The 25,716-nt window shown below is 32.9% G+C and overlaps 1 protein-coding gene across 17 annotated transcripts in view; it reads right to left on the bottom strand.

The window, feature by feature from the left end:
- LOC118191434 (uncharacterized) overlaps positions 1–25,716 on the bottom strand; it is a 587,182-nt gene that overhangs the window by 393,778 nt on the left and 167,688 nt on the right. The window contains exon 1 of one of the 17 annotated variants that reach the window (XM_085821945.1): positions 16,615–16,977. The exons of the other annotated variants lie outside the window; for them this stretch is intronic. Coding sequence (XP_085678071.1) covers positions 16,615–16,635 — 21 coding nt within the window. The 5' untranslated portion in view covers positions 16,636–16,977. Of the gene's footprint in view, positions 1–16,614; positions 16,978–25,716 lie in introns of those variants that run through there. 17 annotated transcript variants of the gene reach the window in all.

Below are 25,716 nucleotides of genomic sequence, written 5' to 3'. Positions count from 1 at the left end.
ACTCCTCTACTACGCATTGCCGGTACTTTAAGTAGCCAGCGCTACATCTCCGAGGTGTAGGAGCCAGTTGTCCTTCTTACCTTCAGGGCTTGCCCACAGCCATATTTCAACAGGATAATGCGCGAGCACACGTGGCACGCATTGTCCAAGGGTTCTTCGTCAATCGCCAGATTTAGTTGCTTCCCCGGCCGGCTTGCTCTCCGGATCTTTCGCCGATAAAAAACATGTGATCCATGGTTGCTGAACGACTGACCCAGATTACATCCGAAGCTGGCACCCCAGATCAACTTTGGCAACGTATAGAAGCTGCTTGGTCTGCTGTACCCCAAGAACACATCCAAAGTCTCTGAATCAATGCTGAGGCGTTTGGCAGCGGTGATCTTCAACACTGGCGGCTACTCTGGCTACTGATTCTGGAGGGAACCACACTTCACAGAAGTCTATAAATTTAATCATTTGATACTTGGTCAACATGTTAGCTACTAAATAAATTTTGTTGTGATATCTCTTGTCTTTTTTGGTGTTGCAATTTGGGTGGCCAGCAGTGTTAAATATATGCATACTGAATTCCCATTTTGTTATTCGGCTCTGTGAGCTCAGTTTTTTTTTTTTTTTTTTTTTTTTAATTTTACATGTTGGTAAATTGTACATTTTTGCTTTAAAAGTGATTGAATTATGTTGTCCTCACGTCTCAGTTAAGGTTTTTAATCCTTAATTTGCATGCAACAGTTGTAGAATTATCAACAATTTAAAAGTGGCGATAGGCCTAATGAGGTCGCCATTTGTTTATATTTAAAACTCTTAATAAAATAGTGAATTAAGTCAGTTGGTGCCCCAATTTCAGTGTTCTTTTGCATAGCGGGGCCGGAAGTTTGCTTTTAAATTTGTGCACCAAAAATTCGTCTTCCTACCACCGTCCAAATTTTTTTTTTTTTTTAACTCTAATTTTAATTATACTTTTTTTAAACTATTTTTAAGTGTATTTAGTGTTTAAGATTTCTCTGTATTTTACAATATTTAATGAAGATCTGCATTTTTGGCTTGTCGTGAAGTGAGAACCGAGCTAATTGAATAAGAAATATATTTCTAATGAAATTCGAGGAAATCAAGTTTAAATGAAGTGCAGAAAAAATGTGTATAATTTAATAGGCGTACAAGGAAGTCATGTGGTATCTACATCAGATATTTTTCTTTCATCATTATTATTACTGTTTTGCCTGGAGATGCGTGCATCCGGACCTTTAACGTTTTTAGTGAAATAACTCAGCATACTTTATCAAAAAATAAAATTATTGACAGCTTTTAAGAATATATTGTTATTATTAACGTTATTCTTTTATCTGTTATTTTCAAACATATTTATAACTATTTGTATAAACTTAAAGCATCTAAAGTAAAAGTAAACTGGAGTCAAAGGAAGGCAATTCCTCATGTAATAAAGTGACTTGGAGATAACTACAGCAGACTAGCAATGGTTCCTTGCGTTATAATAACTTGGAAAAGCTTTATTTCGTTGGCCCACCAGCGGCCGAGCGGTAAAGACGCTGAACACTGGTAGTTCGGTCCGAGGTTCGAATCCCGCGAACGGGCTGGCTGCAGGGCGTTTTCGTGGTTTTCCCCATATGTAAAGTGTATACGAGCCAGTTACCCTTAGACAGTCCTCCACGAAGGCATCCCTCACTTTAGGCAGATAGCCCTCGTGTGCTTTGCCATAATTGAATAATCTAATTCAATCCTTTATTTCGTAGTCAGAAAGATGACATTCGAAGACAGATATAGTTCTAAATAATAAATATAATTTTATTCATAGATAATTAATTCTGAGAGCACGTATTCTTTTTATTTCACTTCATCATTGTGGGTGCGCTATGCCTCCCACAATTTTATACAGATTATATTTTTAGAACAATAGACAATAGCTGGTAGAAGCGAAAGGAGTGAACTAGCATCTTAACGGAAAGACAACTGAAGAAAAAGTGCGCAGTTATACAACACGAAAGCTCACCAACAGAATGTTTCGGTTTAAGTTGCTTAACCCCATAACATTTACAAATATTTATGGGTTATTCCCATAAATATTTACATATACAATATACCCATAAATATTTACAAAGCCAAGAACCTATGTAAAAAACTGCTTATCGTTCCATTTTTTAAAATTTCAAACGCCAGTTTTATTCTGTGGATTAAGTTTCGTTGTTTCAGAACATATATCAAATTTCTATTCACTGTAGAGTGACGATTTTATTAAAAAAATTATTTGTTACTTTATTTATTCCTTCATTATAACTTTTCTTTTTATTTATTTAACTATTTATAAAAGCTAATTAAATTTCTTTGAGGCAAAATTCCTTTCATTTACTTGTTTATCTTGACAAGAATATCAGAGGGAAAAAAATAATCGTAGTACATTGAGAAAAAATGTAATGGAATGTTTTGAAATTCTTTTTACCTAATGAACAGAAAATAAACAATGTCTAAAGGAAAAAAATTATTTCAATATCAGAACGTCAAAATAACTTTTTACCGCTTGTGAAGAATCTTTATAATCACTTAACGCATAAAAAATAAATAATAATAGTAATAATTATAAACATATTAAAAAAATAAAATTCTTTCTGCATACATTTTTTTTTCCAAAAGAATTTTTTACTTCTTTCTTTCCTTTTTAGAATTATTCTATTTTCTGTTTGGATTTTGAAGACACGTTATAAAAATATTAATAAAACGAAAATTTAAAAGCCTGCTTTTTTACAATTTGATTTAAATTAAATTTGTTGAAACGCTGGGGGAATTTGCATATAAAGCCCACGTTCAAACAATAATAAACTACATTAAAAGAAAAAGGCATTTAGGCACATCACATTGAAAAATAGAAGTGCAAATTCCCTCTAGGAAGAACTTCGTAAGAACCAGGAAATTCCACTTCGTCGGTAGCATCTAACAAAACGGTCGTTGGTAGCATCAAACAAAAAGTCCTAAGTAAGCTTCCGTATTAAATTAAAAAAAAAAAAAAAAAAAAAAAAAAAAAAAAACACCTCAAAGTGAAGTTTTTAATTTAGCATAGGCCTCGACAACCTATGATCTCCGGGGTACAATTTCATAGTTTCAAGTGACGCAGTTAAGTTCGGAAAATATAGTTAAAAAAAATAGTATAAAAATAAATTATGAAACATAAATATGAAACGCGTGCTTGAGAAATACATAAAAAATAAACCGAAAATAAATTTATTTTCACAGTAAAATTTATCTCATTATTCAACAAGAAAGACTAAAATGAAAATAACCATTGACCCGAAATGTCTACATAATACACACATTTTGGTCGATTTTTGACCCGCAGCAAAAAAATGTTGCTGACGCCTAATTTAACATTTTATTCGTGGTTTTCAGCGTATTTTCAAGAGTAATATTTTATGCCAAATCATTTAAATTCAGTCATATTTCTATACTTCATAATTAATCGGCTGATCTTCTACATAGAGTGAACACTCATATAGCTACCATTTTCCTGAGACGACCACTTCTAAAAGTGACCAGTGTTTATGAGGACATAAATAAATATCGTTACTGTGTAAGGATCTTAAGTTTTACTAACGTTTATTTTTATTTTAAATCTTTACTATCACTTCTTATTTTCTACTTCCGGCCAGAATTAAAAGCGTTAACTTATTTATGCAAAATTTGTCTGGCGAACGCCAAGTACTTAAGTTGTGGCTTTTTGCCAAGCGAGAGAGAGGAAGGAGTTAGTCGAAGCAGGCCGCTTGCCTTAGAAGTTTTACTCGGTTGCTGGTTGCCTTCCAGGCCAGGGGTTTAATCCTCTTGATAATTTTAAACGTATTGTAGTGTTAACAGTTCTCTGTACTACATACGGCTTCCTGTTAATATACGGCCAATCTTCCACGTTTATTATTCCAAAGTTAAGTTAGAGTTTAGTTAAATATTTTTATATTCTTACGTTCAGACCACAAGTAGTTGGTCTCTGTATTCCGAAGTACGGAAATTATTGTAAAGAGTGAAAAATAAAGGGTTTCGTATACCCCTTCCTGTGTATCTTGTCTACTTCCCACAGTTATTGAACATAGCTTTAGTAAGCTCCCTGTTCCGAGTCAGGTTCATGAATGTTACCCAAGCAAGTAAGGAGAAACACTGAACCTGATAACTGAAAATCATCGCTTTAAGGTGTTCAGCCCCAAAATTATTCGAAATTGTAGGGTATGTACGGTTTTATGTACTTTTTCTGTAGGATATGTACCTTTGAATTTGCATAAAAGCTTTTAAAATGTTTATAAAAGTTAAAATCATACAACTCTGCTATTGGAATCCCAGCTGGGTTATAATGAGATTACAGTTACTCAAATTGCGTGTCAAACGTGATCAAAAGTATCTAACGTTTAAATATGCTTTGCCCATTTTCATGAAGGTCTATAAACCTTTAAGATATAACATGCTATGGGCGAGTAATTACCACTAATAATGAATGAGAAGCATTATCAATAACTAACTGAGACTCACACTCGTCAAACATCTAGATACAACAATTCAAATTTCAGTGATAGAGCATGTCATGATTTCCACACAGTGGCTCAGATAAAGAAGAAAATAGATAAATGAAAATTCCTTACAGTATGCCAACAAATTGTACCATCTAGTCACCACATTTTAGTGGGATTTTGATTGGAAAACTTAGCAAAAATGTTCCGCAGCTTTACCTAAAGAACGTTTTCCTTGCTTTTTTCCTGGACAGAGGCTGGTGCAGTGTATTTTCAGCAGTCAAGCTATAGGCATATATATTTTCAATGCATCTGCCCGTTATGATTTATTCTACAGGACACATGTCAAATTATTCCATTACTCCATCAGCAACCAGCAATGATTAATCTAAGATATCATTTCTGATTAAAGGCAATGCAACATTTCCCATAAATTTGGAATCTAGCACGAAGGCAAACAGCTTAGCGTAGATAGCTCTGCATCATTTTACTCCTCCTCCTTTTTCACCAAGCGGATTATCACCGGTTTCATTCATCAGATAACCACATGTGCTCCAGACAGGTCATTAACTGCCACGATCTTGAAAGAAAATTCTCGGATTTTTTTGCATCCATTGTGGTATTTTTATGCTGCTAAAATATTCGCAAGTTATTGTGAATTATAATAAAAGCTGTTTTAATTAGTACAGTTATTTATTCTAAGAAATTTCTTTTATAGTGTGATCATACAAATACGAAAAGGTTTTCTATAACTAGAAATAAATTATATTTAATATTTTAAAACATGTTCATTCGGATATGAAACAATTTTAAGATTTTAGAAACATACTTGTCGCTAATTCAAATTTTAAACGATTCTGGAAAATATTTGCATTTTTCAAACGCTACATGATATTTAAAATTTTTTTGGTGGATGATTTTATTTGGAGCTTCTTTAAAATATTAAAAAAATTTCTGAATAAAAAACTCATATTTTAAAGGGGAAAAAAGATTTTTCTTTAAATATCCTCCCCCTGCGTGTAAGTAAAGACTGTCATAAAAGCTTCCAAGATTTATCTTTTGATGAAACTTGTGATATCTAGACTAATTTCAAAACCAGACACATAATTTACAGCCACATTAATTGTGACCACTGACCACGAAATATCTACTTAATACACACATTTTGATCTATTCTGACCCGCAACAGAAAAAGGTTGCAGATGCCTGATTTAGCATTTTATTCATGGCTTTCAGTGAAATTCAAGAGTAATATTTTATATCAACTCTACAGATAAATGCCGTCACTTTCACCAAGATGCCGTGTACCTTAGTGGATATACATGTTGCATCATAGGCAGAGCCGGTTCCAATGATTACCAGTGACCCCAGAACCGGTTACAGCGTTTTCATGACGATAATCATACGAGTATATTATCATGTTACGCATACAAAATATTGTATTTGGGAATAAGTAAAGCAAAGCGTTTCGAAATCTCAGTGCGAAATACCTTTTTTTAAATACAATCTTTCATGTGTTTAAACTGTAAAATTAATAGACTGTTTATTGATGTGTAAATGAATTAAAAATAATTAAAATAATTTTCTTCCTTCCCATAGTTGTTTTTTTTTTCCCGTTTCCCAGTTTTCGACAATATTCTTATACTCTGCTCAACAATCCGGTCTTTCCACTCTTTCCATTTGCGGTAAGCCTTATCACAGAGACCATCCAACCAGTGGCCGTCTTTGACCACCGGTTGACCACGTCCACCAGACCACTGCTTGAATTGGCCTCTGACCGGGTTGTTAGTCATACAGGGTAATATGAAAGCTCGTTGGAAGATACTTGGGCTATGATAGCGAGCTGATTTCTGTTGAACTGATTACATATAGCTTGGAAAATAGTTGATGATAACAGGACACTTTGATTTGCAGAAGACTTGAGCACATGCATCAGTTTGAGCAATCAAATGAAAGACAAAATCGTAACAGCGTTTATGAACAAAGTTAAATTTCAGCTAGTGCGTAAGTTTATTTATGAGGGCGATCTAACATCTAAACACATGGGCAACTGATAAATAAATAATCAAACTGAAAATATACATATCAATACAGAACTATATACAAAGTTCGAATAAGGGTAACAGCATTGAGTATAGAGGGGAAGTGTGCCGCTATATTCCTATTGTTGTGGGAAAACATATGCTGTGGACGTGTTTGGAGCAGGGTGTATATCCCTTGACATCACTGAGTAGGCAGTGTCACAATATGTAATAAATGAACCATTTTCATTTTGCGCAGATCTGTTACTAATAGTGTTAGCGGCTCATTTGCAGTCGAAACTGGTTTCGTAAGATGGTATCCTGATCTCTGTACGCAGCCAAATACATAATGGTTCGCGCATACACAAAAATCTGTGCTACTGCCCCGGAAGCGGTGTAAATATGCTGGGAATGGAACGTGTCCGGAGAAGTACTGTGCCTCTGGAGATGAACTGCTGCATACTTCTGTTGCCACTTTCGAAAAGAACTCCTGTTTTTAAGACCGGTGAATACTGGTAATTCGACCCGGGTTCGAAGCCACGCGAATGGGCTTACTGAATGGTTGGTTTCCGGGTTTATCCATCAAGTGTAACTTTAATACTGGCCAGTTACCGCCCCTTTGGGCTAGTTATATTATGTCAAAACTAAATATTTTTAATTATATAGATCATGAATTAAATACATTTTTATTATTTATATCAATCCGATTCAAAAGTAAGACACGAATACTGCCAAAAACTGCATCTATTGCTTTCAAATAGCTTAATTTTTAATCCGCGACTTTTCAGATTCAATTTGAATCTGAAAAAGAATCCGAAATGTCTTCAGTCAGTTATATTTTTATCGAATGGAGAAGAGTCGAATAAAAAGTGAAACGTAGTAAAATCCCATCTCGAGACTAATAAGCCTTTTGAGACTAAAAAATGCCATGTTATTGTAGAGACATTAAGTATTTTTGGAAGCAGGCAAAATGAAAAACGAGCAAACGCCTTCGGGAATCGAACCACGGACCTCTGGAATACCGGGCCAGCGTGCAGACCGCCACACCACGAAGGCATGCTAGGAAAGCGGGAGAAATACCTTATACTATATTTGAGCGTAAATTAAAGCAATGAGGAAACTTGCATACTTATTTAAAAAAATACTTTAATATTTATGGCGTAGTTGTGCATTTATTTATTAGGTTGTTAGCATACGAGGATTTTAATTAATATTTCGTCAAGTAGCAATACCTCCTATTTTTCCAGAATATTAAATAGCGAAATGGAAAGAGTAAACACCTGTTTCTTCCGACTTGTTTAAAAAGACAGGGTTTACTTTTTGATTATTTTAAATCTACCACTTTTGTCCTTTACCTAAAAATAAGTAATGGATTCAGATTATTTTCTGATTTTTAAGAAGGCTACCGATTTCTGTAATAGCGGCTGTCTTTTAAAAAATGTGTTATTTTAAAAATAATGGTTTACCGATTGATTAACGGACATAAAAGCAGGTCAAATGTACAGTGCTATTAATTCAAAAGTACAGGGTTTTCACTCTGTCCTTCCTGCAGATTATATTTCAGCCCCAAAAGGATCAAGAACTCAGTATCATTAAAATATTTGGTAAAAGAATTATAGAAGAAAGTATAGAGATACGAAGCTAGAAACTTTATTTTACACTTTTCATATCAGTTAGTTTTAATTAAAAGATAATTCATTCATAAAGAGATAGAGGAAAAAAAAGCCTGAATAATTGCTGATTAAAACTTTTTAATTTTTAGTAAATACTGCTGAAAATTATTAGCCTAAATATAGCAGAGAGAAAGTACAAATTAATTGTAATAAACATAATTCCTTACATCTGCAAGAGAAAAAAAAAAAAAAACACGCACCCCATTTATATAAACTCAATGATTTTTCCAGGATTCCAAAAAATATTTTGCTAACTAAACACTGATAGAATGAATATTAAAAAAATATCAGTTAGCTCATCGCACAGTACTATGAACAAGATTTATTATTCTTTTTAACTGATTTTATGAATTGCCAAGGAACAAACATATGGTTCGTAAATAGCTCATTTCGTTTACCCTGATAAAGCAAATATTGCTGCAATCTGAGAAACAAAAATATTAAATAAAGATAAAAATTATTAATAAGTTCGTATATCGCTTCGTTGCTCTCATAAGCAGTACACCGTAACAATTTGAAAGATAAAATAAAGATCTCATACCTTCATCATGACTGCTCTCAGAATCGGTAAACTTCACGGCCTTACTGCTGTGCTAGCAAAATGTAAAGTAATGTGACAAAGGAAAAGGAAACACTACGATGTACCAACCGTCAAAATGACACTGATATTCAAGGAAAAAATTCATCGACGGACATAAAGTCAACAGGCGTTAAAGAAACTAGTTAAATGCTTAATGCAATAATTAACTTTATTGCTATTACATTTTTCACTGCTAATTTTAATGCATTAAATCTTTCCTTTCACAGAACGGCAGTTCTTTTACTTCATCTCTTCATATGTAGAAATAAGCTTTGTAATTGAGAAAATAAAGAAGACAGAAAGCATTCCAAATTTTAATACGAGATGATAAGATGCTATAGTGAAAAAACAAAATTAATATTTCCAACGTATAAGTTCTCATTCATATAATAAACTCGACAAACAACCTGGGTTTGATCATACTAATCTCTGAACTGTACGCCACTGAGTTAATTATCTTACAGCTTGCAAAAGAAATTGATATCAAACTTCCGGTTTTAATTTACTAATAAAAAAAGAGAGAAGCTTAGAGTTTGATAGTAACACGCTGAATTAAACATTCGTATAAGAATTGTGTTCATTCCTAGTTCATGGTAATGCATCAACACAATATTTTAACCTTGCCACAGCAATTACAAAAACAGTAAACAAAGATTATCATTCATTGGCTTTCTAGAGGTCAGAGGGATACGGTTTATTTGGATTATCACAAAGAATACAAGGGCTCTTTTCCTCACAGGAGGATGCCTTCGTGGACGACTTTTAAGAGTAATTTGCTTGTTTAACTCTCAGCAACAATCGCGGATTAAAAATAAAACATTCTCCCATAATTCTGCTGAAATTTGACTACAACAGCAACACAAAGCTCTCTCCTATATATTTAGAATCATTTTGAAAATGGCTTTTTACTACAGAATGCACTTACATTAAAAAAAAGAGAAAATAAAATGTACTTTGGTGCACTGAAATACGTTGCAACGAATACATGATCATCATTAGATTTTATTTTTAATTGACTACAGGATGCAAATACATCAAAATTTCTCTAATGGAAGATAAGAAAGGTTTTTTATTACTTAAAGCAAGCATATAAACATTCATACCACTTGTAAAATATAACACAGACCTGTTTTTAAATGCTGCATTTTGTATGTACATGTAACATCAAAGTGAGCTGATTTTTCTAAGCCAATGGAAGTCGAAACAATTTCGATGACTTTATAAATTATCTAAAGCATTACCTTATTATTTAATACAATTAATAATACTAATTTAATTTTTTCAGTTGTTTACATGTTATAGTTAATATAAACAAACTGGCCTTACAGTTCGAACAACTTTTGTCTTCTGCGAAAGTGTTCACCTCAGAGAGTATGACTATTGGTGAAGATCAATACCAGTGTTAATTTATGTTTTCAGAAACAGTGTAGATTTCAGCATAAGAAAATTCCCGCATTGATTATATGATATATGACGTGTTTCTACAAGTGTTCCCAATAAGCGGATTGGAATTATTAACGCTGTGATTTGAAAGAAACCCTACTTTTCTGATTATTGAAAAACTCTCGTTTCATTCGCTCGATTTGGCCCACCAGCGGCCGAGCGGTAAAGACGCTGAACACTGGTAGTTCGGTCTGAGGTTCGAATCCCGCGAACGGGCTGGCTGCATGGGCGTTTTCGTGGTTTTCTCCATGTGTAACGTGTATACGAGCCAGTTTCCTTAGAAAGTCCTCCACGAAAGGCATCCCTTCCCTTTAGGCAGATAGCCCTCGTATGCTTTGCCATAACTGAATAATCCAATCCATTCGCTCGATTTCAATTTTATATTCGGATATCATTTTATTTGTTTTGATATTTCATATCTTTTTAAATAAAATATTTTACTGAATAATGTGTTACTAAATAATTATACTTCGTCAAAATATTTTTAGCCTAACAAGCCTGTATTAGTTTCGAAATTGGATTTTGCGACGGATCACTACAAATGCATCGTTTTGCTTTTTATTCGAGTCTGTTGCCACTCGCCGAAAAGTAAGATATTTATCTTTCAAATTTGTCTCTTGTGGATTAAAAAAATTAAAATGTTCAATATTCTCACAGAATGACGTTATATATTTTTTCATTATTTATTTCATATTTTGTAAAACTTTAATGACTGCTCGATTAACAAACTCAAAGAATTGAAAGCAAGAAGTGGCAACACTGTATGGAATGAAACGAGGAAATTCTGATGATATGCTGTTTTTAAATATTTTTGGTTTTGCCGTTGAACTGAATTTTATGTGGCGTAAATGCAAAGAACCGTAATACTTAATAAATAAATTTAGCACACAAAATGTTAATAATAAAAAGGCAGAAAAAAAAAAGTTTTGTATGCCATCTTACTACGAAAAATGAACAATAATATGATAAACTAAGAAAAGACTGAAAAAAATAGAAAAATGTATACCAACATATTTAACACTGCATTAGAAATTTTAAACACATGCTGTTATGCTGCTTTAAGAAACTGTGTGATTTTGCCGTTGAACTGTATATGGCGTAAATGCGAAGAAAACGATGGTTAATGGTCAGCATGCTCGGCGCGTATTCGAGAGGACCATGGTTCGAGACCCGGCGAAAGCGTTGCTCATTTTTCACATCTCCTGCTTCGAAATAACCTAATGTCTCTACAAGTGCAAGAGCAGGTTAATGCTCAGCGTGACTGCGAGCTCAACGAGAATGTAAAAAATCGTTAACAAGCCCTTTAGGGCGATTGTTAAAATCTGAAACCTTTCAGATGGTAGAGGTAAAATAGCTTTCATCCACGCATTTACATCCTATGATATTTTCAAAAAAATATCTTTAAAATTCTTCAGATGATTTAATTTTACTACCTATTTTCCAATTATGAAGAGTAGTTATAATATAAATTCAGAAGTTCTTAAACAAACTGGTCTTTTTGTGGAAAAGGGCGGGCACCTCAGTAACGAAATCGGATAATCAAATTGCAACGTCATCTTAAGTAAGTAAGTAAGCAGCAGCATAGTTTTAAAACATCTTGCCAGCAGGAGAGCTTTGCGGACAATAAGCAAAGTTAGTACTTTCAGAGGAAGAAGGGTGGGAGTGGGAAAAGTTTCAGTTCTCAGTTTTGGTTTACAATTAATTTGATTGGATAAGAGGTATCTGCATTAAAACGTTACGTAAGAAAGAAAAATCTGGAACCTATAAGAGATGAATTTAGGGGCAGATTACCAAATTTAGAATGTTAATTTTGAGGTCGCCATTTATTTTTTTTGAAATAACTATCATATTTTGTTATATCTTACATATCGCCCCCCTTCAAAAGAAAGGTTGGGTGAGCAGGGTGGATGAACAAGCATTAGAGCAGCAAAATGTGAAAGATATAATTTTGAAAATACAAAACATATTAACTTTTAAACAAAAACTATCGTCATAAAATTTTGAATTCAATAGTAATTTTAGAGTACTCTTTTAAAACAACAGCATATTTTAGAGTTCTGAAATAAGAATATCCAATGAAATTTTGTAAAGTTCTTGATAGTTCCACACAGAAAAGTTGATGTTAATATATTCTGATGTTGCATAATTTTTGTCTTAATTAAGTTGAATTCAATATTTTTGTCTTCACATGAATGGTTTCCAATTTCATTAGAACATTGCCCAACTTCAATTAAAATAACATTTAAAACCTTTTTTCTTTCATTCTTTATAGGCACAAAGAATAATAGGATTATAAAAATTATTTCATTTCTTACCGATTTCGGATTTTTCTTATTCCCGAAAACATATATCTAAAAGCATATTATTTTATTATAGAATTCTAACCCCACAAAAAACATCTGCATAACGTTATGGAGTGACATTAACAAAATTCTGTTCAATGTTACAAAGTGGTTAGAATAAACGGAGTAAGCGTTCTCCGTATGCCCCGTGCAATGAAAATGAAGCGATGACATGTTACCATGGGCCTTATAAGAAATAGACCAACCCAGATGGGTTTTCTCCCTCGTCTGACGCGTTCCCGGCTGTCACCTTGATCACATCCGGAGGAGTAGGGACGACTTGCAGAAATTTAACAGTGGTTGCCTATTGCAGCGTGTATAATTGTCAAGAAAAAGCTGGTTGTAGCGCCTCATTTCACACATTAGAATTTCTCCATATTTTTATTTTTGAAACTGAGATTGATTTTTAAAAATTTAGCATATTTATTAAGCATAATTAGCGTTTCAAAGAATTATACAGCTATTGCATGCTTTCAGGGCTGGATTTTTTTTAGCTTTTCCTATGACGTAAGGAAATTTATAACTACTTCTTTTAGAAAATAATATTTTTAATCTGAACTAATAGAAAATTTCAAACAAGAAATTTTCTTTTGCAATTTTTATGCTTTTTATTGGTGTAAATAAGTAAAAAATAGTAAAATATTTAAAAATGAATTTTTGAAAGTAGCATTGTTAATATAGCATTGAAGTAATATTATTATTACACTATTACAATGCATTATTTATAACATAATATGAATAGTATTTTATGCGCTTTTGACCAAAACCCGAGTTATGGGTAAATCCAATGAAACGAGTGTCCAGAACGCATCTTTTAAGTTTTACGAGGAGGATTTTTTGTATTTAAATTTTATTCTTTAATACTAAAACTTACTTATAATAGTTAATAATTCCAAATGAGGGTAGCTATATAGAATACATTATAAGATAAGCTTCTTAAAATACCTACATTGTAAATCAAAATAATTTATATTATTTTCAAGGCATGTCTGCACGAAACATTCCGTGACTAACCGTTGTTAACTATCAACTGTATAGTCAATTCGTTGCTGTAAAAAGTCAGTTGTCTTAAGAAACTAACTTACAGTTTAATGATGCAGTTTGATGTTCTACATTCTATGCAATATAAAGGAAGGGGGAAGAAAAAGGCACACAATCTCTTCTCTTTCTCTCTCTCTTCTTTTTTTTTTTTTTTAATTTTTATTCTGGCATTCTGTGAGCTTATTTCATATACTTCGTCATAAAATCAAAGGCAGTAATTTAATTAAGCTAATGAATCCCAATAAAGCAAGATTTTATGCATTTTTGATAGTTTTTATTTTGCTCAGATCACATTTGCAGTTAAAAAACAAGTTCGATATTAAAAAAGAATTATTGGCGATCCGTCTGGTATAAAATGTTTCATTTACCATACGTATACAAGAGTATATTTCTTAAAAATGTTACAATAATACACTGCCTAGTTTAAAAAAATCCGTCCAGCAGCATTATTAACATTCATATAATCAGTGTAATTTATAAAACAAACTCCAGTCATTATATACCTGAGTTTAAAAATGCATAAAATGTTAGAATTACTAATTAAAATGAAAGAAAATAAAAAAAAGGTATTTAAAAACTAAGCTAGAGTTAAAATAATGATAAATAGTTAACTAAATTAAAATTTCTAGAGCTCATCTTGTGCTGGGGCCACCCATTGAAACTGTAGTTTTACTTAAAACAAAGAGAAATACCGAAGCCTGACTCCGGTGGGCCCTGGTTTCTGTTTACGCTCTGTAACTCTCTTTTGTGTTGCATAATTTCTCTCTAAATCTCCTGTATGCAGAACATCAGGCACATTAAAGGCGGAACAGGGAAAACTAACATTAACGATACATTTCTGTAGCAATATATAAATTTTAGTATTTTTCTTTCACTACTGCTTTCTGTCGTTGAATATTATTGTTAGAATTACTAATTAAAATGAATATCAATAGTTTGACGACCTTTTTAAAAAAAAACACCAAAATCGCCAATTTGCACCCCAGAACTAACTTTTAACCACATCCATATTACTGACAGAGTATAGTTGATTTTCCAGCAGCCGTTAACTTGATCACGGTTTTGTTACACCTGTAAAATTGTTTAGAAAGGTCATTTGAAATTTTTGAAATAAGTTTTGTTATAAATATAGAATGTATTCCAAGCATTAATCAGATAAAGCATACTGTGCTGCCTACGGCGCCAGTATTTATAATAAATTTATCCTCCACATTATAGAAACTGACAGCTGCCGTTTTAAATGAACAGCAAAAGTCTTTTGCTTGCATTTTAACTTGGCGATCTCTTTGTGGAATTAAAATCAGTGACAATGTATACTGTTAAGCAAAAAATGAACGGAGGTTTCTTTCAGATGTTAAGAATGAAATTCAAAGCAGTTAAGCGTGAAAGTCAAAATCATTTATATAGCATATATTTTACAGATCATATATAAAATATCAAGTGTATAGGAAAATTTTACTAAAAATTAAACCTAAGTTCAGCACTTTTAAAAGAACACAAACAACTTATGTCTATGCATTAAAACACGAATAACTTTTTAAATCCAAACACATTGTACATATACTGCAATCGACACTATTTTGGAGTATTAAAGAAATAACATTAATTTTATACTTATACTTTTATTATTTATATTTGCATATATATCTTCAGTAGTTATAAGTTTTCGTAAAAACATTAACGGCATGAAATATATAAACTTCACTTTTAATGAAATTATCGCATCTCTGGAAGGTTTTTAAAACATCTCAGCTAGCGAAGAATTATGAAACTTTTTTTGGAGGGAGAGGGTACACATTCTAAATATTTTCTTTTAATTCGATAGATTACTCATTTTTTTTACAGAAACAAACTTAAATTTAATATTAAGAAAATATATTAATGGAACGTAATATTTTCCTATGTATAGTTTGAGATGCATTTCCTGTACGTCTACTTTAAGAAAGAAATTACGAAAAATAATTGTATGGGAATAAAAATTCTTTCCACTCTTAATATATTTTACTTTCCGTTTCGCTAATTATTTCAAAAATACAAACTATGACAAACACTTAATAACAATAGATTTAATGCGGATCAAATTTCTTTTTAATGTTGCGAAAATATTTTTGCGTAATTAAAAAAATTAAACAGAATTCGTGAATTCCAAGCTTCATTAAAATAAAATTGCAAATGTAATCTTAACTGAAAAATAAATAAAGTATTTAATCAAATATTTTGAAGCAGTTAAATATTAATTCTAAATTATTTTTCCATTGCTGTCTCCGTAAATGTACTTTGTTATTAAAAAAAAAAGGTTATCGACTGTATTTTGAAAACGCGTTTAATTCCACTCGAAAATTTGGACAGCAAAAAATATGTCTTTCGAACTTTAAAAAATACTGCTCTTTAACTTTTGTTCCCAAGGAATTTTTATAGTCTTAAAATATAAGTGAATATATGAAAAATTTACATCAAAAATATTATTCTTCCTTTAATTCATAATTTATAAGATCAGCAGGAAAATTTATCTTTCTACTTCTATTCTAATATAATAGAAATTCTAAATTCCACATACTCTTTAAATATAACGTGAAATTCTATACTTTTAAGTATTTATGAGAAACGGTTTAAAGAAACGTATATTCTAACACAGTTTAAGATAGTATTTAACAACGAAGGCATGAAAGATTTCATTTTAAAAGTGTTATCAAAGTCAGATTAGAAAGGTTTCTATTGCAAAGTTTAGCGAAGTAAAATTCTGTATTCAATGTTTCAAATTTTTTTATACCTAACTAAATTCTAGTGAAGTAAAAAAAAAATTCCAAAAAAAAGCCATGATTTTCAAGTAATTAAATATTTCGAAAATTAAGAAAACATATACTAGTCAGGAATAATCTTTCCGAGTTTTTATATCAGAAAGCAACGCCTATTAAGATAACACACATTTCACTATTTACATTCGCTCCAGAAACGTGCTCCACAACTGTCAAGGAGAGAGCGCCAGTCAAAACAAAAAGGAAAACTTAGTACAAAACTCACCATATTTTCTGCTATCTCCATCTTGCTCAGTCTAAAAATCCAAACGAAATCACTGACGCTTGCAGTTATTTAAATCCATGATCACACCAAGCCGCAACACAGTTTAGACGTCTCGCGTTTTTATTTTTTTGCTCTCTTGGCGTTTTCACAGCTGACACTGATAATTAAAACGGGAGCCACTTCTCCGCGATGGAATAACACTCATGTGTAGTTCGTCATCTGTGAGGGCCCCTCACTCCATTGAAGTGACGTCACGAGAAGGGCCCCTTTTCGCTTTGTGACTTCAATGATAGATCGCGAGATGATCGCCACAACGTTAGATCAGATCCGGCGTCTATTGACAACGTGTGTAGAATGGGCGCATGGGAGAGACGCCGGCGTCCCTTGAATTTTTAACTGAGTTTCGGGGATCGTCAACAAATTGAGAAATTCATGATCTTGCTAATTATTATCACATATCGAATTTAATCTCACTGAAAAATTCAATCTGTTTCCGAGACACAGTGACTGCGAATGCTTTTGTCTCAGGATCTAAACTTTGTAACTAATACACCAATTATTTGTATCCTGTTTCTTCGCCAGGTTTCTTTAGAAATAAAATTTTTCGTAGCAATTTTTTTCCTCGGGTATATTCTCCTGCATTTCAATATGATGATATAAATAAATGAGTGTTATAGTACATATTTTCTGGAACACATACGTAAATTTGAATCCTCCCACTTGGGGCTGAAGTGTAGTTGTCAACACATCTAGCTAACAATTGGAAGACTTGGGTTCAAAAACTGACACAGGCCACAATCGATTTTTTAAGGTTTACTGCTTTAAATAATCTAATGACCAGTGGCACCCGAACTAATATGATGGACGTTACTTCGTATCCAGTTTGGTATGACCGACTGACTATCGTTCTCTCCTTTTGTTGTCTTTAAGTTGTGATAAGGAATTAAATAAATTTCTCCACGTGCTTTTGTAGTAAAGTGACTTGTAAAACCACTTAATATTTGGATGGTTTATATTCGTTTCTTGGTAAGGGTATAATTAATTTTTAAAGATTGCCTGTTATAATAAACTTAATGACAGTTAGTGGCCCTCAGGAGGTCCTGGCATTATTTACCGCATTGACAATCGCTTCACCGCATTCTCCTGGGAAAGAAATATAAGCCTGTAATCCATAACAAAGCCTTATTAATGTCTCGATGAGGCAAAAATATATTGCATTCAGGACGTTCTAAACAAAACCATGTCCTTACAACGCACATTTTTTTTTTTTTTTCAACATTCTGTTAAATTTGCATCCGGATGCAAAGTAAAGGTTTTGTAACATCCTAATAAAAGAGATTAGTATTCCTTTTTTTTTTCATCCTTTCTTAAAAATATTTGTAAGAAAAAAATCAGATACTTCTAATGTATGTAAGAATGATGTTAGAGTGTAACTGAAATGGAATCATAGTTCTTGGGTGGAATGTAAAATATTGGGTCATATAAAAAGTCTACGCGGTTTTTTGATATATTTTTAACAAAATTTTCTTTATTGAAAATCAATTTTAATCAAGTACATACTGACCATTATTATCTGTGACCTTTTGCCATTTTTCGGGTAGCTTCATAATTCCATCGGTGTAGAACTTCTGTGGTTTATCGCCGAAAAACCTGGCCAAGTGATTTTCAGCGGCGCATTGGTCGACCAATTTTTTACCATGAAGAGAGTTTTGCAGAGACCGAAACAAATGGTAGTCAAACGGTTCAAGATCCGGGCTATACGGTGGATGCATCAAAACTTCCCAACCAAGTTCCGTCAATTTGTTCAGAGTCATCAAAGATGTGTAGCCGCACAATTTCGTGATGGAACACGACTTCCTTTCTGTTGGCCAATTCTGGTCCCTCTTTCTGGATTGCTTCGTTCAAACGGTCGAGTTGTGCACAGTTCAGGGCCGAATTGATTGTTTCGCCAGGTTGCAGCAGCTCATAATGGACAGTTCCTCATGGGCACCAAACATTGAGCTTCTTTTTTGTAGCCTGCTCTTTTCAAATTATTCCAAAAACTGTCACATGATTGATATTTAGTGCCTCCGCTATTTCCTGACAGCTTGCGTGCCGGTCTTACTCCACCAATTGTAAGATATCATCGATATTTGTAGTGACTGGCCGACCAGAGTGAGGTGTATATTCGACATCGAAATTTCCGGAACGGAAAGTAGCAAACCACTCCTGGGTCCTTCATTCACTCACAGCATTCTCTCCGTACACTTCACAAATTTTTCGGCATGTTTTTGGAACGTTTTTTACCCTTTTTTATAGTAAAAAAAAATCACATGGCGTGTTTCTTCAGCTATTTCACACATTTTCAAATCAATATAACTTTTTACACGAGAAACGAATTAAAAAACTATCTTCACAAGTAATGGAACCCGAATGTCACCTTTTAAGCACATTTTGGTTCGAGACAATCGGGTGAGATTTGCCGGATGCATAGGCATCAACACCATCTAGTGGCAAAAAACTGCGGAGACGTTTTTAATATGACCCAATAGTTTCGTATGTATTACACAATGACTGGGAAGGTCGCTATTCAGTGTACGAAAATACCTACGAGTCCTGAAGAATCTACAGTCAAATAATTAATTGAATACCTTCCTATAACCTTTTTTAAAAAAATTCCAAGAGAATTTAAAAAGATCTGAGAGGGAAGTAACATTATGACAAGATGTTCTACCGAGATTAAATTTGAAACTTAAAGTTTAATTTCTTTTATGTAAGGATGATTTCGAATGAATTTTTTCCCAGAAATTAATTAAAATCCCCTTTAAATATAAAAGTTCTTGTAAATTATGAAATTCTATTGTTAACATTAAAAAAAATTAAATGTGTTTAATTTCTGATATAACAGTTAAATCGATTGCCAGATTTGCATAATTTCTTCAGTTGTTCTCCAAGAAAAAATTCGTATCTATTTGAATTTTTAAATTGAGAATTGAGAATTTTTAAAAAATATAATTTTTTGATTTTAGTAATTTTAAAAAGACAAAAGTTATTTTTCAAGAATCACTTTTACTTTGAGTAAAACATTTTTTTAAATATTTTTAATCGAAATAAAAATTTTGAAAAAAAATAACTGTAATAAAATTGATGAAGTCTGAACAAAATTGCACATAAAAAACTTGCATGGTAATTTACCTAAACTGACAAATTATGTGAAAATTCATTCCGAAATAGACTGATTTAAAGATTTAGGCTATACAATCTCAATAAATTCACATCATTACTTGCCTTTTGTCACTTACACCTTAATTTCAAGATGCATCTTTTTAATTCATTCTCATGAACAGGGAAAAAGATTCTGGGAAAATAAAATTTACGAAATACTTCGATTTGTTAACAAAATGGTGCTCTGTTTAAATCAATTATAAGGTAGTATTTCCTTGGCCTTCCTAGCTTGCCTTCGTGGTGTAGTGGTTCTGCACGCTGGGCCGGTATTCCAGAGTTCTTGGTTCGATTCCCGGCGAAGGCAGTTGAAAAATTATCTCTTTCTTAAAAGAATGCTCACCTGCCCATCTCTTGGCAAACACGAAGTCTTGAAATAAGCCAAACCAAACTGGCTATATATGGAGCTAAGGAAATACACCAAAGAGAGAGAGAGAGAGAGAGGGGGGAAAAAAAGTGCCAAGTGGAATAGTTTCAGCGGAAAGTATTCAATATATTTTATAAAATCCCCTTGTTCACAGAAACCAGCTTCTCAGACATATTGCAATATATGCACTTAAATCTGTTCAAAGTATAAACTTACTTCATCTCTTAAACAATTATAAACGTGACTTCAGTTTTTCCCAATTCAGCAGCTTCGATTAATATATTGTTCGTAGTAACAGCTGCTGTAAAGTAGAAAGAAAGAGACGGAAATTGTCAGGGTTACTATGCAAATACAGCTGGTGTAATTAAACAACGATAGGACAAAAAAGGCTGAATCTGGTGTTCCCTGCACTTTCCCTATTACCTTCTTTTATGCAAAATTTCTTTCCAGTTCAAGGGAGAAACATAGCAAACGAACCAATATTTGTTCTTGAATAATTATGAATCATTTCATTAAAATGCATTTTTAGTTCCGGGTATGTTCTTAGTGATACGTACGGATCATAAACTATTGAACAGGGTGATTATAAAAAACGTTCCCAATATATGAACCCCTAGCGGCTTATCCGCTCAACCAATCGAAATGAAATTTCAGAGATTATGATGATTTAAAACAATAGGGCTCTCATGGTTACAGTTACAGTGAAATAAATTTCAAAATTTTCTAATTTCAATACCCACTTTTTTTCCTGCGCAAATTTATCAAAGCATTGAAAAACCACAAACGGCGTTGGAACGATATACGTATGACGAAAATTGGCAGAGTAAATCATTTGCAAAGAAAAGCATTGGGAAGGACCGAGTGACAGCACAAGAGAGGACAGGAGACTGTAAATGTGTCCACTGTATGTGCGTTGTTTCACTTGTCATTCGAGTCTGTGGTCATTTGTTATAATGTAAGATATTTATCTTTCAAATTTAATCTGCATGTTATTGATTAACAAATTAAGCTATTTAAAAGCAATAGATCAGCGGCTTTTGACTAACATGTACCATATAAACAAAAACTGAAAACCTTTATTACCACCACTACAAAGTTCTACTATCACCACCACTCTTGAACAAAGCTCAGATCGCATAAATTTATGAGCGTTGGAGAAAAAAGCTCAGTCAGGATGATGATGTTTTAATTTTTGAATTTAATAGTTCAAAATACTTTGCTTCTTTGCGTACCACCTATTTTTCTCTTGCGTATCACCAGTAGTACGCGTACCACCGGTTGAGAGCCCCTGCAATAGATAATAGATTCCTTAAGTATTTATTTTTATTTTTTTATTTTTTTTATTTATTTATTTATTTATTTATTTTTTTTTGTGTGTGTGTGTGTGTGCTTCGTAATCTGACCGGTTTAAATAAAAATTCATTTAATTCACGATATATCTAATTAAAAACGCTAAATATTTTAGTAGAATTCAGTTATATATTTTTCACTTTTCGAATATAATGTTGCTATATAATGGAGTCTAAATGTATATTCATTCTGATTCCTATAAAATGTTTTGGTATTCCACCTGAGCCAACTCTGTTAATAATCTCGACTGATAATCCATATTAAATTTTAAAACAGCCCTTCTGGGTGACCGTTAAAATCTACACACTTTTTTCTTTAAATTTGTTCAACCCATAACAGACGTTTTAAAAAGTATTTTGATGTTTTTTGTTTCCTTTTCTGCCATTTCACTTTGAAAAAAAAAATGCAAAAATATAATGAATTTTTGTTGGTTGGCTGATTATGCCAAAGCATATAAGCGTTATACAAAGAAACAGAAGGATGCATTCTAGTGGAAAATGGCTGTTTTTCACGCAGAAACTAAAGTCGGAGCTTTCAAACCTGAAAAAAATTTTTTCTTTAATGGTTGTTCTTTAATGGTTTTTCACCGATAAATACTGAATTTTATGAAATAGCAACAGCAGATTTTATTTTTATCAATTTTGTTTTAGAACAGAATCAAAATATTCAAACATTTTTATATTTTAAAAATTTTATGTATTAAAAGAAACATTTTGTGGCAGTCTCTTATATGCTGCAATAGGAAGTTTACTGATTGCACCTTCTTCTTTTTTTTTTTTTTTTTTTTTTTTCCCATCAAATAAAAATACTCAAAGCACCCAAAATTAAATTAACTGGCAAAATGCACTAAATCCAAGCTTCAAAGCCACAGTTAAGGCTCAAATCGATATCAAATTTCATAGCTTCATTGTCAGATACAAAATGTACTCAGAGCGACCAGATCATCCGTAAATTCACTTTGCAAACCCACCCTCCGTGCTCCAGTCACCTGCAAACCCACGACGTTGGAGCGGAAATCGTTGCAGCATGGCCTTGCAATTTATTCCCACTGCACTCTGGGCGCTAGACAGGTATGAAGGGTCTGGAGAGAAGTGTTTGTCTTCGCTAACATTCCATGTGAAGGTCGCCCGATGAATTTCCGCGGAGAATTCTGTGGAATTTTGTAAAGGAATTGTTACGCCGTTTTACAGTATATTGGTTTAATCTCTGTCGAACAAATGCTTATGAATAAATGCGTGGAATGTTTAGAGATTTTCTGGAGGAATCTGTCAAACAATGCTGTGTAATTAAAATACCACCTGCGAGTTCATTATAATTGAAATAATGGCTTAATTATCATAGTTAAACTGCGTTTATAACACCTTTGTTTCAGTTTTGCAAAGTAGATCCTGTCCTGGCAAAATAAGAAGCTGCATGGGGTATGAAGAATTTATCTTATTTATCTTCTGAATTACAACTAGCCTACCATTGGCCGAGTGGACAGCATTAGTAGTTGATCAGAGTTCAATCGACCAACTGGTTAACTGAATGAACACTCATAGTGTTTCCCCACTGTTAAAAATTTCAGTAGTTTTCCCCATTTTCCTTAAAAAGTCCTCCACGAAGACTCTTTTAGGGAGATAGTCCTTGCAAGTTTTGCTGTAACCCAATACAATCCAACAAACTCAAGTTAAAAAGAAAAGTACGCAATCATTCAGACAAAAGTTTATGTATCACATTTCGGTAACTCTCACAACATTTGTACTTTTCCATTGTAATTTTACTGAAATTAATCCATGCGTAACGGGAATACCAACTAGTTTCCCTTAAAACGTTCTCCACGAAGGTATTCATGCCCTTAGACTGATAGCCTTAAGTGTGCTTTACCATTATCTAATAAATCTTTTTCAATCCAGTTCACAATTAAAGCATAGCGGTAGCTGAATGGATAAAGCAATTAAACTCTAGTAGTTCATTCTGGGTCCCATTACTGGGTAGTTACTTGGTTGTAAGAGTTTTCGTGAGTTTTCTCGTGTGCAATTAAAGTATGAGCTAACTTGCCTCAAGTTCTTCACGAAAGTATTCTTCTATAAGAAGATAGACTGCCCATACTTCGCCTTAATCAATCAACAACTCATATTATAACTTCAATTGTGAAATGCGTCATTTAGAATGGGTGTGCATTAATCAGCGTTATTTTAATACTTTTCAGGGGATTTCAAGTCTTATTAAAATTTATATAACATAATTAATAAGAAACGCTTTTGTTCCAAGTACTACAGCTAAAAAAAATGTATTTCTAACTCTTCTACTCATGCACTGTTGTCTATATCAGCGTTTCTTAATCTGTAGTCGGATCAGAAGCGGTTCTCGAAGCCAGCTTTTGTGGTCTTCTTAGATTTGAGAAAAAAATAAAATAAAATAAAAGATCCAATTAATACCATGCAGAGACATTAGGTAATTTTTGAAAGCAAGAGAGATGAAAAATGAAAATCGCCTTCGCCAGGACTCGAACCACGGACCTCTGGAATACGCGTCCAGCGTGCTGACCACTACACTACGAAGGCATGCTAAGAAGGCGGGAGAGATACCTTATAACCAGACTACAGCTAGAAATATTAAAGTTTGGAAATTACACAAGGCAATGACCTATCACTTTTTCCTCCCAAGACTGTTGTGTTATATATAAAAACTGACTCAAATAAAAGCAAACACCGAAGTCGACTTGATGTGTGAACCAATCTCAGACCTTATCGGCATACATCTAAACACAGAATAGCTGTTCAAAAATTTAAATTAATCTCATTGATGCTAGTACCAACGTTTTTTAATTTTCAGTTAATAGGATAAAGATCATCCAAGTTTTAATAGCCTTGAATTATTAAAAACGAATGGAGATTTTTTTCTTTTAACGTAATTACTTAATACCAATATAAAATTTAATGAATTTTAAGACTAGAGTAAGGAGGTTCGCAGAATATCCTAGTTTACAAAAGTAGTCCCCACTTGAAAAAAGTTTGAGGGCATACTTTGGTAAACCCAAAATAAAACTGAAAGATAACTACAATTCCATATCAAATCATAGACTAGAACTAAGGTTCTTTTCTTTCTCCTTTCTTTTTATTTTTTAAAAAAGAAAAAAGATAAAACTTGATTTTTATTCTATAATTTCTTGCCTGTCTGTGTACTTCAATAAAGTTTTGTTTTATAGAATTTCGAAGTCTTTGCAATCGCTTTTCACATTGCGTAGGCACCAGTCAAAATTATGACAATGCAAAATCCCTTGTTCCGAGAAAAACGACTTTTCAGGCCTGAATCTAGTAGCATTTAACTTTACAGCTGATAATAAATTAGTAGTTACCGTACGTGCCCAAAAAGACATTTGACCTCATATAATAATGCATATTCTAAAAATGCATGTTTATCACTCGAAAAGAAAAATTGAGTGAGGATTTCTTCCAAATATAGCATAAACATGAAAACGTAGCACAGGAGATGCGAAAAAGTGGAAAAGCTAAAAACTCATATTCGTAGTTTGGAGGTGATGCCGACGATATCGTACCTATGCATAAGGAATGCACGAAAAAGAACTGCAATATTTCTTAGCTTTCATTCACATGATATGAAAGGCTTACACAAGTTTTATTGCATTGCACATCGATCAAATTATGCCTAAACCCGAAAACCAAGTCCGAAGTCACACCCGAACCTGCTATTGTTAGACAGCTTCAATTCAATTAAATATTTTTGAGATCGCATTTTTTTCAAATATTGTTAATAATTTTAAGTGTTTAAAAACTATACGAAATGCAGTTCTTTCCTTTAATTCTAAATAAAGTGGATAACATATATTTCCTTTATATTCTCCAAAACAAATTCATTGTGATAAAATAAACACACTAGCATTATTTGCCAAAGCCAAAAGTGAATGTTGTTAATACTGCGGCACTGAAATGTCATCTGCATTTCAATATTACGATTAGCTCATTTTAAATATTACTTCTCACTCTCAACGCAGAGAACAAAAATTACGAAAACAGTTTTCATCAAACTGTAAAAGCTCAGCAGTTGCGAAACTCAGCAGGAAGTGTACCTATTTATTCCTTCCCTAACCTTTGTCGAAAACACAACTGATCTCAAGAGTTATGATCTATTCAGTGGTATTGTTAGAAACATCCTTCCAGTCAAACGGTGCTGAATTACAT

Source organism: Stegodyphus dumicola, chromosome 8 (genome assembly GCF_044657685.1).
Source record: "Stegodyphus dumicola isolate Sdum_Otavi_A_Nest chromosome 8, ASM4465768v1".
Taxonomy (NCBI): domain Eukaryota; kingdom Metazoa; phylum Arthropoda; class Arachnida; order Araneae; family Eresidae; genus Stegodyphus; species Stegodyphus dumicola.
Note: the sequence above shows the minus strand (reverse complement) of the source record. Positions and strands in the feature narration are given on the sequence as shown.